Here is a 20351-nt window from a genome sequence, read left to right on the forward strand (position 1 = left end):
TCTAATAGGTACAACAAAGGTACATACCAAAGTTTAGATGGCCAGAAACATAGTGTAAAAATGGAATCATCTTGAGACAGTAAAGTTTTTAAAAATACAACATATAACCATTGAGTGAGGTCTAGTGTGTTTAAAGTAACTCTTCAGTAGAAACTGTGACAGAAGCCGTGTGGATGTTATAACACAGCATGTATGTGTATGGCTATATCATAACACTGATAATTTCATAAAAGCAAACATTGTTCAGCCCCAGGACTGCCAAAGAAACAACGATATTACTCTTTAAGAACCTAGATTCGCCAGGTGTGGTGGCGCACGCCTTTAATCTCAGCACTTGGGAGGCAGAGGCAGGTGGATCGCTGTGAGTTCAAGGCCAGCCTGGTCTAAAAAGCGAGTCCAGGACAGACAGCCAGGACTACAAGAGAAATCCTGTCTCGAAAAAAACAAAAACAGAAACAAGCAAACAAAAAAAGAACCTAGATTCTAACTGCACCGAGACAAGATCTTTCTGTATAAGGGTAAAATCTGACAGGCAGCATCTGATTGCTCTAATTTTACTGATCAGTACGCAAATAAACCTCCTGGCCAGCAGAGGGCGGCATCGTAGCAGTTTGTATCTTAAAGCAGCAGCAGGGCTGCTCTCTAACGTGACTGCATCACAACCAGGCGTAACAATGACACATCAAAAATAAGAGAGATCCATGTGCCATCTGGTGGCGAAAAGGAGAAGAGCACTGCTACTGACAGATTTCTCAGATCCCAGAAGTTTAGAAGGAATTAAAGTTAAATTATCTTTATCTGATGACACTTCCCTTAAATCTCCACCAGGAACTACATCAGCAGCCTTTAAGCAAAAGTTATAAACCTTCCCCCTAGTTTTAGCTCTTAATCTCACAAGTACTAACTGTAAGAAAGCAGTAGGTTCTCCTGTCTGACCCTTGGTACCATTTTAAAATAAAGAGGACAGGACTCTATTCAACCAAAAATAGCAACAAAAGACCATAGAAAGTTGTCAAAACAAGAACCAGAGATTATGGTTGACTGTGCCAAGGACAGCAGTGGCAAAGAAGATGGGAGGAGAAAAGTAACAGAACCAGAAGTTCACAACCAAAATGATACTGCCTAGCAGTGTCAAAGGCCAAGCAATATAATAGACTGAGTAGAGGAAACTAAAGAGCAGGAATAGACAGAGAGATAAATGTAAGACCACTTGGTAGCCAGGACACGGAGAAAGTGTGCCCTGGTAGGGTAGTGTGTACAGGACACGGAGAAAGTGTGCCCTGGTAGGGTAGTGTGTGCAGGACACGGAGAAAGTGTGCCCTGGTAGGGTAGTGTGTGCAGTATCTTCCAGCTACAGATCCAGTGCAGACAGGATGGAAATAAGAATCATGATGAAATGAGAGAGACCCTCAATGGAAGAAAAACACCAGAGGAATGATTATTGTAATGTGTAGCCATGGAGATTTGGTGAGGAGTGAAGTCATCTAGGAGGTCAAAGGCAGGCTAAAAGTTCCGTGTGCCTAGAGGATTGCTGAGATCACAATAATAAAGAAGAGAGTGCCTGGAGAGAGGTCCTTAGAGGGAAACACTAAACTAGCTGTGAGGCTCTGGTTCTGATCGTCATTGTTAATGGAGGGTGGGGAAGCAGAGAGGACCAACAATAATGGAAGGGCTGCGGTTATTTATGATGAACACACGAGAGGACAGGTGCAGGTCAAGATCAAGAACTGAGCAACTTACTTGTGTGACAGGAATCTTAGTAGAATCACGACCCCTTTTATAAGAACTGGGGAAAATCAGGGTGGCAAGATGGCTCAGCAGGTGGAATGCATGCCACCAAGCCTGATGACCTCAGCTTGATAAGGTACTTAGATGGCAGAAGAAGAAAACTGCCTTGTACTCTCCGCATGTGCACTGTAGCTTGCACACATCCATGGACCCACTAAATAATGTTTTAAAGAATGATAGTATGGAAAGCTAAACCAGAAGTAGCTGAAAAATAAAGAATGGTTAGAAGGCTGGGCGGTGGTGGCTTTAATCCAAGCACTGGGGAGTTAGAGGCAGGCAGATCTCTGTGAGGCCAGTCTGGTCTACAGAGTGAGTTCCAGGACAGCCAGGGCTAAAACTGAGAAACTCTGCCTCTGGAAAACAAAAAAAGAAAAAAAGAAAAAGAAAAGAAATGTCAGAAACTCAGTGTGTGAGAACTCAAGAGTAACTGTCAGTACAGGATAACAAAAGCAAGTGGGTGATATAAACTGGTACCAGATTCCAAATTGTTGCTTTCTAGTAAAGAGAAAAGCAGAAGAAGGGTTTGAAAGTGATGACAGAGAATAAAACGGACACCACCCCAATTTCTAGGTCCACTGGGGTGAGGATGACAGAAAACATGGCAGGCCAAAAGGGAGAGCAGTGCTGAGGGAAGCCAAGGTGCTAAAACACTATGTTGTACTGGGACTAGATCATGAATTCTAGTACAATGAAGTATTTTTTAGAACTTAGGTGGGAGGCAGGAAAAAAAAACACACATAATCTTACAGAGATTAGAATGTGGCACTTCCTGTGGTAACAACACCTCGGCACAGTATCGGATTCTATAGATCCTCAGATATGTCAAAGTATAAAAAGGGATACTTACAGGCTCATTTTTACACCACTGGTGAAAGAGGCAACACTAAATACATGCTGTGCATTATTACTGCATAAGCCAGCTCACTCAAGACTCATATAGCAAGTATACTAATGGCTTTAGATGACAAGAACTTCCCAAATGCTTTGAGCTAACAATCTCACCCTACTCAAAATCCACGACAAGCTAATAAGGAAAAGCTAGCACCCAACAGGTATGTGAACAGTACCTCTGGTTCTAAAACACATTGAGAAATGGACAGAATAGACATCTTTCTGCCAAGAGACTCACCTACCGGGAAGTAGGCTGAGCTCTTACAATTTTGTTTCTACACGTTTAAATAGCAGAGGCTAAGAAATTCCCTAACACCAGCTGGGCACAGTGTTGAACACCTGTAACCCCAGCACTCAGGACCCAGAGGCAGAAGTTCCCTGTGATTTTTCAGACCAGCCAGTGCTAAGACCTTGTCCCAAAAAATAGTTTACAAAAGCTTTGCAAACACTAATAAAGATACAGTTGGGTGAGTGCCACCTAGTGGGCAGAAGGGAGAGTCACAAGGAAATGACAACTACCCTCTGTTCTTGCTGGGGAAGGGGTTATTGTCCATCCCACCCATCCACCCCCAAAGGCTCCTCCTGAAGCCTAGAGCCAGAACAAAGCTAGGCAGGAGCAGCAGATAGGCCAGCCTACCTGCTATTGGCCACACACTGGCTTCTGTAGCAACAGCAAAAAGTTGTAGAATTAAGCTGGATTTGCATTAAACCTAATGAGAATACTTCTGAAAGGATTAAGGACAGGAGTCCTTTATTGATATCCTTGTGCAGTTTACACCGCTGAAAACAAAGTAAACCTTGCTGCTATACTGTAGAGTGCTGGCTCCTCCTTAATTCTCAGATTTTAAGAGCTCAAATCACTTCCCTGATAAAAATCTATAGTTTGAGAATCAAGGCAAGCACATTCAAGGGATAATAATAATAATAATAATAATAATAATAATAATAATAATAATAATAATAATAACAACAACAACAACAACAACAACAGAATTATTGTTGTTATTTATATGGATTTTGTTATTGTTACTATTATTTTTATTATTTCTATGGAAACCATGGACTAGAAGTCATACACCTGGATCTGGTAATATAACCCTAGGACTTTTTGGGTTTTTTTGTTTGTTTGTTTGGTTTGGAGACAAGATTTCTCTGTGTAGCCTTTGCTGTCCTGGACTCACTTTGTAGACCAGGCTGGCCTTGAACTCACAGAGATGGCCTGCTTCTGACTCGAGGGCTGGGATTACAGGCATGCTTCACCACGCCCAGTTAAACCATAGGAAAGCTCTCTAACTATGTAGCAAGGAAGGAACAAAATCTACTGTTTCCTCAGACTTCACTGTGGGCCAAATAGGGAGCTAGTTCATGAAGCTTCCACTTGAGCCACTTTCTCCCTTGTAGCCCTGGCCCTGCTGGCTGTTTCAGACTCTAGGGAGGAAAGGGGAAAACTAGTAAATCAGCCAACATCCAGCCTCTAATTTCTATCTTCTAAAGAAAAAGTCCCTTCCATTTATTTAATCTTTTTCTCTTTTCAACAGACCCAACTAAAAGGCTCTTTTGCATTCTTACCTTTAGAAGCTGCAGGATCCAAGGGCCAGGAGGAGAAAGCATCAAATATTGGAAAGAAATAGAACAGGAATTACATATGGCTCTTGGTTATTGTAGACAGTCTGTAGCTCAGCCACCCATCCTGTCAAAGGCACTTGTTGACTCCCTAACTAATTAAATACTCTGGTCTGAACATGACACTTTCTGAGAGAACCATAATCCATAACTATCAAAATGGGCTACCCTGAGCTTTTGGTAACACAGTCTTATATCTCTGTTAGTTATACTAATACAAAATGCTTACAAGCAACAATTCTCTTTCCTAACCTCATAATACAAGAACATTTTCTTTTCCTTGGGATGGATAAAAATCCATGTCTCTTCTTACCAGCATTCCCCTTCTACCCTCACTAAGGGAAGGGAAAGCACGAGAAACCCACCTGAGGGGAAGGGAAGCTCTCCCTGTCTGGAACTTAAAAAGGAGGTACTCACACTTGACCTGGGCAGAGAAGGCGTTAGTAAGTTTGGCAAAAAGTTCATTGTTCTCAAAGCGGTCTTCCTTCACCTTTGTCCAGAAGCAGTCCTGGGAAAGGTCCTCAGCCACAAACTGTATAAAGAGATGTGGGGTAAGATCTACTAGGTTGAATTCTGAGCTCCCTATGCTAGAAAAATGACTAAGAGATCCAACAAAAGTGACTCCAATTATCATCAATGTTGACTAGCCCTATAACTAACTTAGAATACAGACAGTAGCTGTGCCCCTCACGAGGGATCAGGAGATGTTTCTAGTCTGTTTATTGGTAATTAGTCAAGAATCAAGATAAGTTCTGGGGATCTTCCTCCTAATCCCAAATCTTCTAGTTTTAGAAGCCTTAAAGGTTTATTTCCAATGTTCCTTGTTCTATGTCTTTCCATCAATCTGGCTATGTTTAACTTAGTTTCTAGAAGCAAAAGCCTGACCCAACCATGCAGGTCACAACACACCTCGTGGGCTGTGCAAGCAATTTTCAGTCATTTTTGCCCTAGTAAAATGACAACTGTCAAACTACCATGGTGCTCATATTATCAGAGAAAAGGCAAAATGTATTAAGTGAAGTTAAGTTTAATTCAGATATATTCACACAGGGCCCGCAGAGCTTGTGGTAATATCTGAAACAGATGTTGTATAAACACAAACACAAGCAGCGATGGACTGATGTGAGCCTAACACTCGGTAGCCTACTCACGCACAAATACAAGGTAAGGAAAGCAGTTTAAGATCTACTACTGATGGAGAAAAACTTACCTTGGACCAGTTAGGCCTCCGGAGCTGCACCTCTGGCTTATAAACTTTTTTGGGGGTTAATCCAAATGGCAGAACTGGGGCTGCAGCAATCCCAAATCCAAAAGGAGGAGGTGGAGGTATGCCCATTCCAGGTGGAGGTGGAGGAATGCCAGGTCCTCCAGGAAAAGGAGGAGGCGGAGGAGGCAGTCCTGGTCCTCCAGGCAAGGGAGGGGGTGGAGGAACACCAATGCTTCCAGGCAAGGGAGGGGGTGGAGGAACACCAATACTCCCAGGCAAGGGAGGGGGTGGAGGAACACCAATGCTCCCAGGCAAGGGAGGGGGTGGTGGTATACTAGTACCCCCAGGTAAAGGAGGAGGTGGGGGGATGGCAGTACTGCCAGGCAAAGGAGGAGGTGGAGGGATAGCAGTACTGCCAGGCAATGGAGGGGGAAGGGGGATGCCAGCATCCATAGGTAAAGGAGGAGGTGGAGGGATGCTAGTACTTGCAGGCAGAGGGGGAGGAGGTGGGATGGTACCTCCAGGAAGAGCGGGTGGGGGTGGGGGAGGTGGAATAACAGTGCCAGAGTCACCAGGCAGAGGAGGGGCAGGGGGAACAGTAGCACTGCTAGAGACAGGAGCAGCAGCAACCACAGCAGAGAGAGAAGCCATTTCCTTCTTGGCATCTTCTAGCTCCTTTGATAGCTTAGCAACCTAAAGAAGCAATACAGAAGTAAGTACTTCTGAGCCCACTTCAAGGACTTCGGGGTCGGGAAAGGGCCTAAGAAGCCACTTAACCCAAGTTTCTGTTTAGCTATAGACGGACTGAGTGCTCAGAAGATCACATGAATCTTCTCAAAGTCATGAAACTAGAACTCAAGTCTTCACGTTCTTAGTTTTAGTGTGCTTTGATTTATCCGACTATGAAACGGAAGCATGTGCTATGCAGATAATCCCACAGCTGCACAAATGACCAAGTCAGTAGTACTGCAGGGGTCAGAGAAGTGTAAACTAAGCTGGACAGACTTAAGTAAGCGAACAGTTTAATGTTTACTCCTAAATGTATTAATTATTTCTAGATACTACCGTAAGTAACATTTATCATTCTTTACATTTCTCTGTTCTATATTTCCTAAATTTTTGTCTTACATACTATATATTCCCCCAAACAAACAACGCAGTAAATGACTGTTAGAAACACGCACCATCTGATAGGTGCTCTTCAGTAGCATCGTGGCAGCTGCACGCACGCTGCACACCATCCCTGCTCAGACATTACCTCTCCTGTCAACTTGGACACCTCTGTTTCCAGGTCATGTTTCTGTGTAGCAATCTGCAGCTTCTCAGAATCCAATGCATCCTTTTCTCCTTGAAGATCCTGAAGTTTCTGCTCAAAGTCATTTTCCATCTTTTTCATTTCTACTTGTAACTCATGCCGGGCTGTTAACTCTGAGTCCAACTAAAGAAGGAAGGAGGGGGAAAAAAATCAAGGCTCCCAGAAAGCTTTCTGTCATAACTTTAGCTGTCAACTTAACACAAACCTAGAGTCGCCTGGAAAGAGGGAACCTCAACTGAAGAACTGCTCAGATCAGACTGGCCTGTGGTCCTGTCTGTGTGGCATCTTCCTAACTGCTAACTGATACAGAAGGGTTCAGTCCACTGTGGGCTGTGCCATTCCTAGGCAGGTAGACCTGGGATGTGTAAAAAAGGTAGCTGATCAAGCCAATGGGAAAAGGCCAGGGAGCAGCATTCCTCTAGTTTCTGCTTCAAGCTCCAGCCTTGGCCTCCCTTGATGACAGACTATCAAGTATAAGATGAAATAAACCCTTTCCTCTCCAAATTGCTGTAAGTCCTGGTGTTGGTCACAGTTGACACAAAGCAAGCTAGGACACTCTTCATCCCAGTAAGGAGTATAAGGACTAGTCCTTATAATTTACTATTTTGTCCCAACACCTACTCTATAGCGCTTACTGACCCACCTCCCAGGTAATGCTTTGAAAAGAACAGAACAGCACAATCTCGACCTTAACATCAAAGTTAAAGGAGAATGAAAGATCATTTTCAGTCTTCCTACTTTCACAGTTAAACCAAGTCAACCAACCTACGATGTGAAGGACCTTTAAGCATGTCCTGGTTAGTTTTATGTCAACTTGACACAAGCCAGAGCCATCAGAGAGAAGGGAGCTTCAATTAAGAAAATGCCCCTGTAAAACTAGGCTACAGTGATTGATGAGGGTGGGCTCAGTCCATTGTGGACAGCACCACCTCGGTGGGCCAGTGTTTCTAGCATCTGTAAGAAAGCAGGCTGAGCAAACCATGGGTAGCAAGCCAGTAAAGCAGCATTCCTCCATTGTGTCTGCATCACAGACACAGCTCCTGCCTCCAGGTTCAGCCTTGCTTGAGCTCTGGTCCTGATTTCCTTCAATGGTGGACAACAGTGTGGAAGATGTGTAAGTATCATTTTTGTTGTAGTATTATAATATATCAATTAGATAAGGCTTATTAAATGTGTTTATATTCTGTCTGCCTGGGTTTTTTGTTGTTTTATTTGTGTACTGGCTAGTTTTATGTCAACATGACACAATCTAGAGTCGTCAGAGAGGAGGGAGCCTCAGTTGAGAAAATGCTTCCAGAAGATGCAGCTATAAGGCACTTTTTAAATTAGTGACCAACATATGAAGACCCAGAGCATTCTGGTTGGTGCTATTCCTGGTCTGGTGGTCCTGGGTTCTGTAAGAAAGCAGGCTGAGTAAGCCATGATGAGCAAACCAATTAAGCATCACCCTCCATGGCCTCTGCATCAGCTCCTGCCTCCAGAATCCTGCCCTGCATGAGTTCTTGTCCTCACTGCTTTTGATGATGAGCTGTCACACAAAAATGTGAATGAAGTAAACCCTTTCCTCCCCAAGAGGTTATGGTATTTCATCACAGCAATAGTAACCCTAACTAAGACAAACCAGGACAGCTGCAGTGCACAATTCCAGACACAACTGGAATCCTTAAGCACTACAGAGATAAGAGGAACTGAGACATATTCCAGTTCCTCCTGTCCTAGGAGTAAGACTTGATTGGTGCATGCTTACATAGGACATTGCTGTCTTTCCTGCTTTGTCTGGAGGCCCAAGAGCTGTGCAAGGTCACCTCCAGCTTCTCCTCCCACATCAGTACATTCTTCCCACTAACAAAAAGCTTTCCCCTGGGAACCTTTGGATTCTGAATGCTTCTGAAATAGACAATACTGTCTCACATATCAAAAAATTATCTTCAAAGAAAAAAGATATACTGTATTTTTCAGACTATAAGGTGCACCTAACCATAAGACGCACCCAGTTTTTAGAGCAGTAAAACAAGAAAACAGTAAGTACAGCAATCGGACCATAAGGTGCAACCTAACTTCCCCCCACTTTTGGGGGGGGAAATGCGTCTTATGGTCAGAAAAATACAGTATCCAGATTTACTTGTGTGCGTGTGTTGCATATACACTATCTGTGGATGGTACTGGAGTGTTAACCGAAGCTTTCACACAATGAGCAAGTGCTTAGCACCAATCCCCTCATACACACCTTTTTTTCCAGCTCTGTAGCTTTGGCCTCAGATTTTTCTACCTTTGTTTTATCAATCATTTGATCTGAAAAAATAAAAACAATTTGATCGGAAAACAACACAGTAAGTAAACCCTCAGCTCCTGAGGCCTGCGCCTCTGCTCCTAGGTCTCTTATGTGCTCAAGGGCAGTCACCTGTCCTCTTTGCTATTACTCTTCTTAATGTTCTGCACCAGACCAAGAAATGCATGTCAGTTAAGCACATTTTACAATTTCCTCTAAATTTTACTTATACAGTTGCTTCATATTTTGTGTGTATGTAGTCTATATGTATGTGTTGAGTACAGGCACGTGTATGTAACACATGTGGGAATCTGATAACAACTATCAAGAGTGGTTCTTTCTTGCCACCATATGGAATCTAGGGCACCATCCCAGGTCCTTGGGCCTGCATGCAGTCTCTACTTACTGCCAACTTGCTGGCCCTCAACTTAGGATTTCTAAGTGCAGAGTAAGGCAATCACATGAATGATGCTTTTGTGTGACTTTATGATTCTGAGACCAGCAGGATCAGAAAACAGCTAAAGTCCCTGCAAAACACAGTGTATAAGAAAGGTCAAAAATTTTAATTTGTGCAGAAATAAACTAAGGAGACTATATAATCCTAGCAAAGAAGGTATATTGAGAAAGAATAAAAATCAGGACTAGAATAAATTTTCTAAAAGATGAAAACAAAAGGCAGAAACATTGAGTGTTCTGAGGAGCTAGGTAGGAAAACACACACACTTACCAACCAATCCCTCAATATCAATCTGAAGGTGCCGGCACTTGAAGTCAGGATCAGTTCCACTCTTATGTAGAACTATCTGAGAAACACATTCTTCTATCAATTTATAGTATTGTGGCCTATAAAAGAAATAAAACAGACTTATCAAAGGGAATCAAAATATAGCTTCCAGAAGCATTGTGGATCAAGAAAAGTTAACAATAAAAAGAATTAAGAGTAAGTATTCAAAAAGAGCTTTGATGAAGCTAGCAGAAGCATCACTGCTGAGCTAGCCAACTCTTCTCTTCTAGATCAGCTGTCATTCTTTCTACTTCAGATACTCAAAAGCGATTACAGGTTGGGGCTATAGGTCAGTGGTAGAACATGTACTCAGCATGTAGAAAATGCTGAGTTCAACCCCTAGCACATAAATGTTTGCGCGCACGCGCGCGCGTGTGTGTACATGCACACATCTGGGCATTGTACATGTATAAAAGTACCCATGGAGGTCACAAGTGTCAGATGGAATTACAGGTAGTTTGTGAGGCTAATGTCAGTGCTGGGACTGTTGGGTCCTCCATAAGGGTAGTATGCATGCTTAGCTGCTGAGCCATCCCTCCATCCGCCAATAACCTTTCTTACCATTTGCCTCCCAATGCCCAGACTTGGTTCTAGGCTTATGAGCCTTCTGGTCATGCTACTGCGGATCTCTATTCTGGGCAAGCAGAAGGAATTGTAAGTCCCCATCTCTCCTTGTCGCCATCCTCACCCCATCTACCCACTCCCTTCTCAGGACATTTTACTTTATGCACACTTACCTCCTCTACAGAGGTGCCTGCCAACAGTTGCTATGTTGATCAAACAGCTGACAACCTCCTTTAGGTCTGTGACTAATAAACCTAATCCATAGTCTTTTTCATTTTCTTTTTACTTTTCTAGAACTATCTTTGTGAATTTAAGGATGCTGTTTTTCCACTTAGATGCAAAGTTTTCCACAGGCATACCAGCTTACCTAGCCTCATAATCATTCCGGACCAACAGGAGATGCTGCAGGATAGACAGGAAGTGTGGCTCTGCCTTTGAATCTTTCACTGTGTTTAAAAGAATCTGGAAAACTTCACCAAAGTCAGTAGAAAAAAAGACATGCTAAGGAAATCAAATAATCAGAAGCTGTTTGGCAGATGGCTTGCTCAACCAACAGAAGCTAAGGAAAAGTAGCAAGATGCCACTTCTACTCTGAGAGCTGCCTCTAAAACATCACTAGTTCCATTAACCAAGAGTGGAACTATCCACAGATAAAGGATTTCTAGTATGTGCCTGAAGATCTAAGACAGAAACTAAAAATAGAACCACCTCAAAGTCACTTGTGGCAAATAATCAAATACATAATAGTATTATTGCTAATCAGTCAAAAAGGGCTCAGGGTACCATCCTACATCTCAGTAAGTTATCATGCTCTATGAGGCATACAGAGACTTGGATGGATGCTTTAGGATGAGGTCAATCTGGTTGTAACATGTTACTTTACCACTTCACTGACTGCCAGGTTGATGGGTGCCTTTATGTTAAAAAGATCACCTTTACTGGCTTTCCTGGCCTATGCGCTGAAGCAAATAAACCCAACAAGAATATGAAGACAGTATATATATATATATATATATTTTTTTTTTTTTTTTTTTTTTTTTTTTTTTTAAATTTTTTTTTTTTTAAATGAGACAGGTTCTCACTATGTAGTCTTAGCTAACCTGTAAACCAGGCTGGCCTCAAATTGAAGAGATCCTCCTGTCTTTGCCTCCTGAGTTCCAGAAGACAAATTCAAGGTCTGTGCCACCACCACACCCAGTCTTCTGTCCTAGTCTAACTTATCACTCTCCATACTACTCCATACATTCAGCCTACAAGTAAATGCACCAACTGTCTTGAACTCAGTCATCAGTCATAAAAGGATATTCCATCTCCATGCGGATGTCATCCAGCCGTCCCTTCAGATCACAGAAGTCTTCATCCCCTTGCTCATCAAACACAGATAGCTGTATTCTCATGTCATCATTTTCAATTTCTCGAAGCTCCTGTCAATGACAGAAGCAGTTAGAGAACCCAAAATATTCTATGTGGCTAGAAATTCAAACCTTCAACTTAAGCCTGGTGTTTAAGGTGACAACCAGAATCGCCTTAGGGATGACTGGGCTGTAAGGGCAGGAAGAGCAGTCCAGCTGTTCTAGTGAAAGGCTGCATCTTACCTGCAACACCTGATGCAGCCCCAAGCGCATCAGTTCACTTCGGATGTGAACTCGGAAGTCAAGTTCCTCAGCTGGAGTGATGAGAGCGTTGATCAGCTGTAGACACCCTACCTGAAATAAGCACGTCAACAGTGAGCCTCAGGGGTAAGGATCACAGCCTGGAGCTCCAAAAAAGATGCAGAATAACTTAGGCATTAGGATCTAATGTTAGTATAGCACTTTCGCTTTCCTAAGGTACTAATCAATAGCTGGTTTATACCCCAATATCACAAGGAGAAAAGCAGCACTTTGTTTTTTTAGAGAGGGGAAAAAAAATCATTTCCCTTCAGAGAAAAAAACCTAAAATATAAAATATATAGTAGAGAACTACTCTATATATTTTATTAAAAATGTTTTTAAAAATGGATTAGTATGCGTGTGCGTGTGTGCGAGAGAGCATGCCAGTGCTCAAAGAGCCAGAGGTGTCAAATACCCCTGGAGCTAGAGTTACAGGCAGTTGTGAACTGTGTGACTGGGGCGCTGGGAATTAAGCCTGGTCTCCTGGAGGAGGAGGCTATGCGCTTAGCTGGTGAGCCAACTCTCCAGCCCCCATACGGTCTATTAAAAGGCCAAAGCACACCAGACCTGGTGGTATAGACCACCAGGAGGCACGAAGATCACCAAGGCTAGCTTAGGCAATTACCACATGTGTAATTCCAGGACTTGGGAAGCCGAGACAGGAGGATCAGACATGTCTAGCCTGAACTATAATGAGTCTGAGGCCAGTCCAGACCACAAGACAAAATAAAAATATTCCAAAATAAAAAATTTTAAAGGGCTCCCCAGTTCCTTGTCCAGCAGTAGTTCAGTAATAGGGGACGACTCAGCCTAAGCAAAGCCCTAGGTTCACAGAAACATGAAGCATAAGTGAGCTCTGTCCTTCCATTTTGAATTCTACTCTCTTCCACTGGTTTAAGGGAGATTACATACTTTGAGTGCAATGGAGTTCCCACTTTTTAGTCCATCCAGCAGTGGCTGGAAGCGTTCAACCTCATCCATTTCTGCTCTCTCTGTCATTGCTGCCAAAACTCGCTCATTCCTGCCCAAGAGAAAAGAAATAAGAATTGCCCAGGTGCACTGGCACAGACATGGACAGACCTGACAGAGAATAAACCAATTAGGAGACAAGATATTATCAATGCTTCAGGTTTCTCTAATTATTCTCTTAACACCCAAAATACCAGGATCTGATTAAAAGCAATGGACTGTCTTTTAAGAAAATAACTTCCTAAAACCCACTCCTAGACCCGTACTCATGAATACAAAATTAAAATCTCTGAATGAAATATAAATTACTCTGACTTTTCAAGGACCAATTTCTAATGCACATTTCATGTGGTCCACTCCTAGAAATCTATTAAACATAAATGCATAAATGTAATAGAAAATATGTGTGGAGATGTGTACTGTGGCATCATTGGTAATGGTAAAAATTGTTATCACCTACAGCAAGGTCAGAATCTGCTTCAGTACACCTATGGTGTAGGAATAGAAGAAATACTAATTAAATAATATAGGAGGCAGAATTGATTTGTAGTATTTTATATATATGCATATACTGAACATATAAAATGTTACATGGCCACTAAAAATAATAAGGTAAATACCAATAAAGAATGATGTACAAAATCTCTTAAATAAAAATAACCAAAAGGAAGCTGTGTGTGTGGCACACACGTGCAATCCCAGGACTCAGGAGGCTGACACAAGAGGATCAGACATGTCTAGTCTGGACGATAAAATGAGTCTGAGGCCAGTCCAGACTACAAAACAATTCTGCCTTTAAAAACCCACAATGGAAGTGGGAGTTAACAACATCAACAACAACAGTATTTTACTTTTGTTAAAACAACACTTACAAGAAAACAAAAGCCTGTTCTATACATGTAATGGTTTATGGGCATAAACTATCATTTCTCAGCTATAAGATTGCAAGTTTTCTAAGAACCAAGGAAATAGAATGTTCATGCTTAGAGAAGAGTCTGTGAAGTCCAGCCAAGCCATTAGCAATGGTTCTTTTCAACGCAGGATTTAGGGAAAGGATGAACTGCTAAAATTTTATGTCACATACATTGATATCACTGGATTATTAAGATAATAATAATGAGCTGAGCATCGTTATCTTAATGATGGTGGTGCACACCTTTAATCCTGGCACTCAGGAGGCAGAGGCAAGTGGAGCTCTGTGAATTCAAGGCCAGCCTGGTCTCCAGAGTTCCAGGACAGCCAGAGCTACACAGAGAAACCCTGTCTATAAATAATAAATAAATAGCTGTTTCTAGAATTAAATACACATATGACAGTTAAAAAAGAAACCTTTGTTGTGGGTAAAACAATACTAATGGAAATGTAGCAGATAAGTTATACTGGCTGGGTTTTATGTCAACTTGACCCAGGTTAGAGTCATGTGAGAGGAGTAACTTCAATTGAGAAAATGCTTCCGTAAGATGAGCTGCTAGGCATTTTCTTAATTAGTGGTCCTTATGGGAGGGCCCAGCCCATTGTGGATGGTCCCAGAGCTGGTGGTGCGAGGTTCTATAAGAAAGTAAGCTGAGCAAGCCCAAGAGAAGCAATCCAGTAACAGCTCCCCTCCATGGCCTAGACATCAGCTGTCTCCAGGTTCCTGCACCGTTTGAGTCCCTGCCCTCATTGCTTTGATGATGAACTATTTTATGGAACTGTGAGTGAGCTAACTCTTTCCTCTCCAAGTTGCTTTTTGCCATGGTGTTTCATCATAGCAATAGTAACTCTAAGATATAAGTCTACTATACGTTTTTTAATTTTAAATTCATTACTTTATGCATTTAGTTTTTGCCTGTGTGTATGTCTGTTAGTACTATGTGTATAGATGGTATTCAGATATGAGAAAAGGGCACTGGATTCCCTGGACCTGACATAGCAGACTGTTGTGAGCCAACATGCTGGTGCTGGGAGTCGAACCTGGGTCCTCTAGAACAATAACCAGTATTCTTAACCTCTGAGCCATCTCTCTGTGCCCCTTATTAGACTTCAATGGACACATCAGTTACCATAATTTAGGAAGCTTAAAATTGTTTTAATTCATATGTATTTTGTGTGAACATGTGCATAAATTAGAGGACAACTTGTGGGAATCGGGTTTCCCCTTTGTTATGTTGGTCCCTGGGATTGAACTCAGATCAGGCTTAGCAGCAGGTGCCTTTACCCTCTAAGCCATTTTACTAGCATTTTCTTTTCTTATTACAGGATTGTGTGTATGTGTGTGTGTGTGTGTTCACATGTGTCATGGTGTGTTTACAGAGGTCAGAATCACCGTGGTCCATTCTCTCCTACTATGTGAGTCTCAAAAGACCAAACTCAAGTAGTCAAGGCTTTGAGGTAAGTGCCTTTACTCAGGGTCATACTGTCAGTTACCATGGTTTTATCTTTTCTTTCTCTTTTTGTTTTGTTTTGTTTCTCGAGACAGGGTTTCTCTGTGAAACCCTGGCTGTCCTGGACTTGCTTTATAAACCAAGCTGGCCTCAAACTCAGAGATCCACTTGCCTTTGCCTCCGCGAGTGCTGGGATTACAGGAGTGTCGATCTTTTCTTAATACAGGTTGACTATCCTTGTTCAAAATGCTTTAAGTCATGTTTTATAATTCATTAAAAAGAAAATCTTGGAATATTTGCATTTACAAAGTGAACTAACTTGAGGATGATATTCAAACCTAAAGATGAAATTCATATATGTTTCAAATATCTTGAAGGTAATTTTATACAGTATTCTTAATAATACTGTGTAAATAACCAAGTGTCATGGTATAGAATTTTCTACTTGGAGTTTCATGATGGTATCAAAAAGGTTTCTGGCCAGGCGTTAGTGGCACACACCTTTAATCCCAGCACTCCCAGCACTCAGGAGGCAGAGGCAGGTGGATTGCTGTGAGTTCGAGGCCAGCAGCCTGGTCTACAAAGCAAGTCCAGGACAGCCAAGGCTACACAGAGAAACCTTATCTCAAAAAACAAAACAAAACAAAAAGTTTCTGTTTGGAGCATTTTGGATTTCCAGACACTCTACCTGTTAAGATTCTAGCATTCACTACTGAGAAGGACACCTAAACAACTCAATTTTCCTCTATGCTACAAGAGACAGTAAAGTGAGAATGCAGAAATAGCTGCAGCCACATACATGTCCTCTGGTTGTGGCAGGATACAAAGAGCAGACAGCAGCTTAGCTGCATCAATCATCATATTGGGAACAGCAGGATCCATGGCTCTGACCAGCAGTAGGATTCCCTCTTCTGTGTCCAACATGGTTTTGATTCCAAACTGGTAAGACAAGAGCAAAGGAGACAGGCCTAATAATAACACATATAAACAAGGACATGTTTAGGACTTTTATTAGTAGAACGTTATCTCCTCAAATACATGTAAGAGTGTTAACCCCCTAGAATCCTAGAATATAGCCTCTTGGGATATAGGCACTGCAGATAAGATTAACTAAATGACAACGAAGGCACACTAGAGTAAGGTAGGATCTTAAACCAGTATGCCTGGTCCTTATATAAGGGAGAAATCTACATCCCAGACACACACATACAGAGAACATCAGAAGCAGAAATGAGAATGGTGCATCTATAAACCAGTGTCAACAAGCTACCAGAAAGCAAGAGAGGGGTCTGGAATGTACTGTCCCACCAAGCCTTGGAAACAGCCAGTTCTGCTGACATGGGATCTGGGACTTCCATCCTTCCCAACCGAGACAGTCGACTTCTGCTGCTTAAGCTTCTGTTGTTAAGTTTACTTACTTTGTGAACTCTAAACTAGCAGAGGAGTAGAGAATACATTCCCAATATTAGCTAAACAGATATGATTACAAAGTAAAAATTTTAAGACACAAAACAGAATTTCACATCTTCATAGATTAAAAATCTTGGCTTTTTATTGTTCTCCCCATCTTAAGGAGTAGGTTAATTATAGCAAAATTAAATAGGAAAGAAATTAGATATCAGAGCTTGAGAGGTGGCTCAGAGGTTAAGAGCACTGGCTGTCCTTCCAAAGGTTCAATTCTTAGCAACCACATGGAGGCTCACAACCATTTATAATGAGATATGATGCCCTCTTTTGGCCTGCAGGCATACAAGGAGGCAGAACACTATATAAATAATAAATAAAGCAAATCTTAAAAAAAAAAAAAAAAAAAGATTTCTACTCAAACAGTAACTGTAGGCTCCCTATAGCTTACTGGGTCTAAAGGCAAATTCGGAGTGGTGGTGCACACCTTTAACCCCAGTCCTCAGGAGGCACAGGGATCTCTGTGAGTCTGAAAGTAGCCTGGTCTACATGGTGAGTTCTAATACAGCCAGTACTGTATAGTGAGACCTTGTCTTTAAAAGTAAAAATTCTAAAGCAGAATGAACACTCTGAAGTGACAGCTAGTGGCCGACACCTGTAATCCCAGAACTTGGGAGGTGGAGGAAGGAGGAACAGGAGTTCAAACAAGCTTAAGAGAAACTTGGACTTTTTAAGATTGGGACAGATTTACCCCAAACAGTTATTACAGGTCAAATAATAAAATAAGTAAAAAAGACGTAAAGTAAACAAACTCTTAGCTTTCATTCTGAGACAAAAGTTAGAAATAGGGGAAAGAATTACATAGAAGCTCGTACAATTAAAGTGTGGAAAGACAAGCCAAAGCCTTGAACCCCAGTTTCTTCTCCTTCTGGGGGACTGCCAACAAAGGAGAAATAACGACGATCTAGAAGGGGGCTGGAGTCAAAATGGGAAAACCTCACCTTGTTGTTCATGAAAGCTTTCAAACAGCGGATAATCTCATGCTGGTTCCGGCTGTCGTAGTTTCTGCACACAGAAAGCAGGATCAGCAAAGTCCCTTTATTTTATAACGCATCCTCTTTCCATGATTGTTCAGTCTTGCAAAGGACACTAGGAATGCCTTCAACTAGCAGCTAGGTAGAATCTAACAGGCAGTTATGAATGCTGCCCACACATTCACAGATGACAACATTATACTGTGATGTTAAACAGTTGTTCAGCCCTATAGTACAAAGCACTTGACTCAGAAAGATTAACAAAAATGATCAGCTGGCTAATACTCTTGCAAGCTGAGAATATCGTATTAAATTAAAAACCTGACAATTTGGGGCTAGGGTATAGCTCAATAGTACAATACTTGTATAGCAAATGCAAGGCCCTGAGTTTGAACCCCAACACTATTAAAAAGTATGTTAAGTGTGCAAACAAAACCCTGTCCCTGAACTTCCCCCAAGCAGCTAGGTACTAAATTCTGTCGCGCTGCCATCCCAGCTGTGACTCCTTGCCTACTACCTGAAAGCTTCACATCTAAGCAAGCACACCTAGAGCCAATGCCTGCACTGTCCACCTCAGGAAAGACTCCAGAAGTACTGGGCACTCTGGGTGGCACCATAGCAGACTAAAGTGGTATATGGCATTCACCGAATTTATCTCAATCCTGAAGATTGCTGTAAACTAAACCAAAACAAATAAAGCACATGGCCAAGAAAGACCTCCCAGCGTGGTGTGGCCCAGGCCGGATCACAGTGCAGCTGCAGATGCTATCAGGCCATCTTTCTAGGCAGAAAGAGAACTGAAGACTAATAATCTTCACTGACATGTATCTTCCTCCTTCTACCATGTCATCCTCTTACCTCCTCTACAATAAACTTCATTTTAATCCAAGAGCATATCCCCCTAGTCCATAATGCTGAATTTAACTACTGTTATTTCCCTTAATGCAAATATCCATGCCAACCCCCCTCTGGCCCTCAACCTAGAAAATATAAAGACCCAGAAATCCTTACCCAGAAGTCTCTTCTTTCTCATCATGGAGGCGTTTGAGGATGTCCAATAAGGAGGCTAGGCCCTCAGCACCAAATGTCTGCACCCAACTGTAGGAAACAGATCAAAGACAACGTCCTCTCAACTTAAGTCAATAAAGGCTATTTGGCAACACTATCCCACAAACCCCTTGCTCCCACCCAGACCGTTCTCATACTTCCCCATCTCCTTTGACGCTCACCACCAGTGAACCACAGCTTTGGGTTTCTGGTACTGTTTCCTCAGAATTCTCACCTGACGGGGTTATTGTTGAGAGAGACTCGAAGGGACTCAAGGCAGCTAAGCAGGTGCATATCCCGCAAGCCTGACCTCAGCTCCTGAATGTACATCATGGCAGACCTAGAGCTCTCTTTCTGGTTCATGCCCTGGAAATATATAGAAAGGTCAGTGAACACTGGGCCCAGTCGTAAGCTGTGGGCTCATATTCATCAGCACAGTTTAAAAAATACCAGGGCAGAAACCCATTATACAAACTACCAAACTATATGACTCTCATAAACAGTTCAAAAACCTAAGTATAAGTCAGGAAAGAGTGCAGAAAGGGGGCAACTCACAGAGGAGTAAAGTCAAGAGCAGGGTTATATAAATGACGAAGCAGAACTGACAAGAGACAGAACAGTTTATAAAGTCAACAAGATAAGCAGGTCTAGGGTAAGGATACAGACATCCTCCTGAAAGCACCTGCCCTAGAACTTACAGCTTGGGAAGTGTGCAAATACTGGGACACCATCTCCCTCTTGATGATAATGTCCTTCTCTCTCAAAGGCTGCTGCTTCTCCTCATTCAGGTTCATATCCACCTAGAAGAGGGAGGGCGTGAAGAGGCAGAGAAAAAATAAAATAAAATTACCTTATTAAGTGCTTTTGTTTTGTTTTGAGACAGGGTCTCACTATGTAGCTCAGAGTATCCTAGGACTCACTATGTAGACCAGGCCTACCTTGAACTCACAGAGATCCCTCTGCCTCTTATAAGCTTTTAGTGTTCAATATTTATTATACTTAACAATGAGTTGAACACAGTAAATCATTAGTGAACAAATATGTTTTCTTTATCCATAGAGGCTTAAGTTATGATAACTAATAAAAATTCCTCAAGGGTAAGATTTATTTAATCTCAGTACAGATCACCACAGCCACCATCCTTGGTATGATGACTATATGCTGAATACCCACACTCAACCACTATGCCTCTAGACCACTGGACACCTTAACACATACATACAAACATAATATATACATACATGTGTGTATATATATACACATATATGTATATGTGTATATATGTGTGTGCATACATATATATATTTCTGACAGCTCCCTAATACAGCTGAACTTTTTTTTTTTTAATTACTAAAAGGAAACCACACATAATGTTTTCTGCATTGAAGGGAGACCATCATCACTTCAGCACTGGAGAACTATTGCCATTAAAAAAAAAAAA

At 41.9% G+C, this 20351-nt stretch overlaps 1 protein-coding gene across 2 annotated transcripts in view; it reads right to left on the reverse strand.

The window, feature by feature from the left end:
* The window catches only part of Diaph1 (diaphanous related formin 1), an 88205-nt gene that overhangs the window by 34490 nt on the left and 33364 nt on the right, over positions 1 to 20351 (reverse strand). For both annotated transcript variants that reach the window (XM_051163585.1, XM_051163584.1), the window contains 15 exons: positions 19609 to 19710; positions 19146 to 19276; positions 18875 to 18961; positions 17831 to 17894; positions 16225 to 16364; positions 13006 to 13114; positions 12037 to 12147; positions 11747 to 11865; positions 10809 to 10925; positions 9821 to 9936; positions 9052 to 9116; positions 6768 to 6947; positions 5513 to 6202; positions 4720 to 4834; positions 4249 to 4257 (listed from right to left, as the gene is read on the reverse strand). In XM_051163585.1, coding sequence (XP_051019542.1) covers positions 4249 to 4257; positions 4720 to 4834; positions 5513 to 6202; positions 6768 to 6947; positions 9052 to 9116; positions 9821 to 9936; positions 10809 to 10925; positions 11747 to 11865; positions 12037 to 12147; positions 13006 to 13114; positions 16225 to 16364; positions 17831 to 17894; positions 18875 to 18961; positions 19146 to 19276; positions 19609 to 19710 — 2155 coding nt within the window. The remainder of the gene's footprint in view (positions 1 to 4248; positions 4258 to 4719; positions 4835 to 5512; positions 6203 to 6767; positions 6948 to 9051; positions 9117 to 9820; positions 9937 to 10808; positions 10926 to 11746; positions 11866 to 12036; positions 12148 to 13005; positions 13115 to 16224; positions 16365 to 17830; positions 17895 to 18874; positions 18962 to 19145; positions 19277 to 19608; positions 19711 to 20351) is intronic.

Source organism: Acomys russatus, chromosome 20 (assembly GCF_903995435.1).
Source record: "Acomys russatus chromosome 20, mAcoRus1.1, whole genome shotgun sequence".
NCBI classification, from domain to species: Eukaryota; Metazoa; Chordata; class Mammalia; order Rodentia; family Muridae; genus Acomys; species Acomys russatus.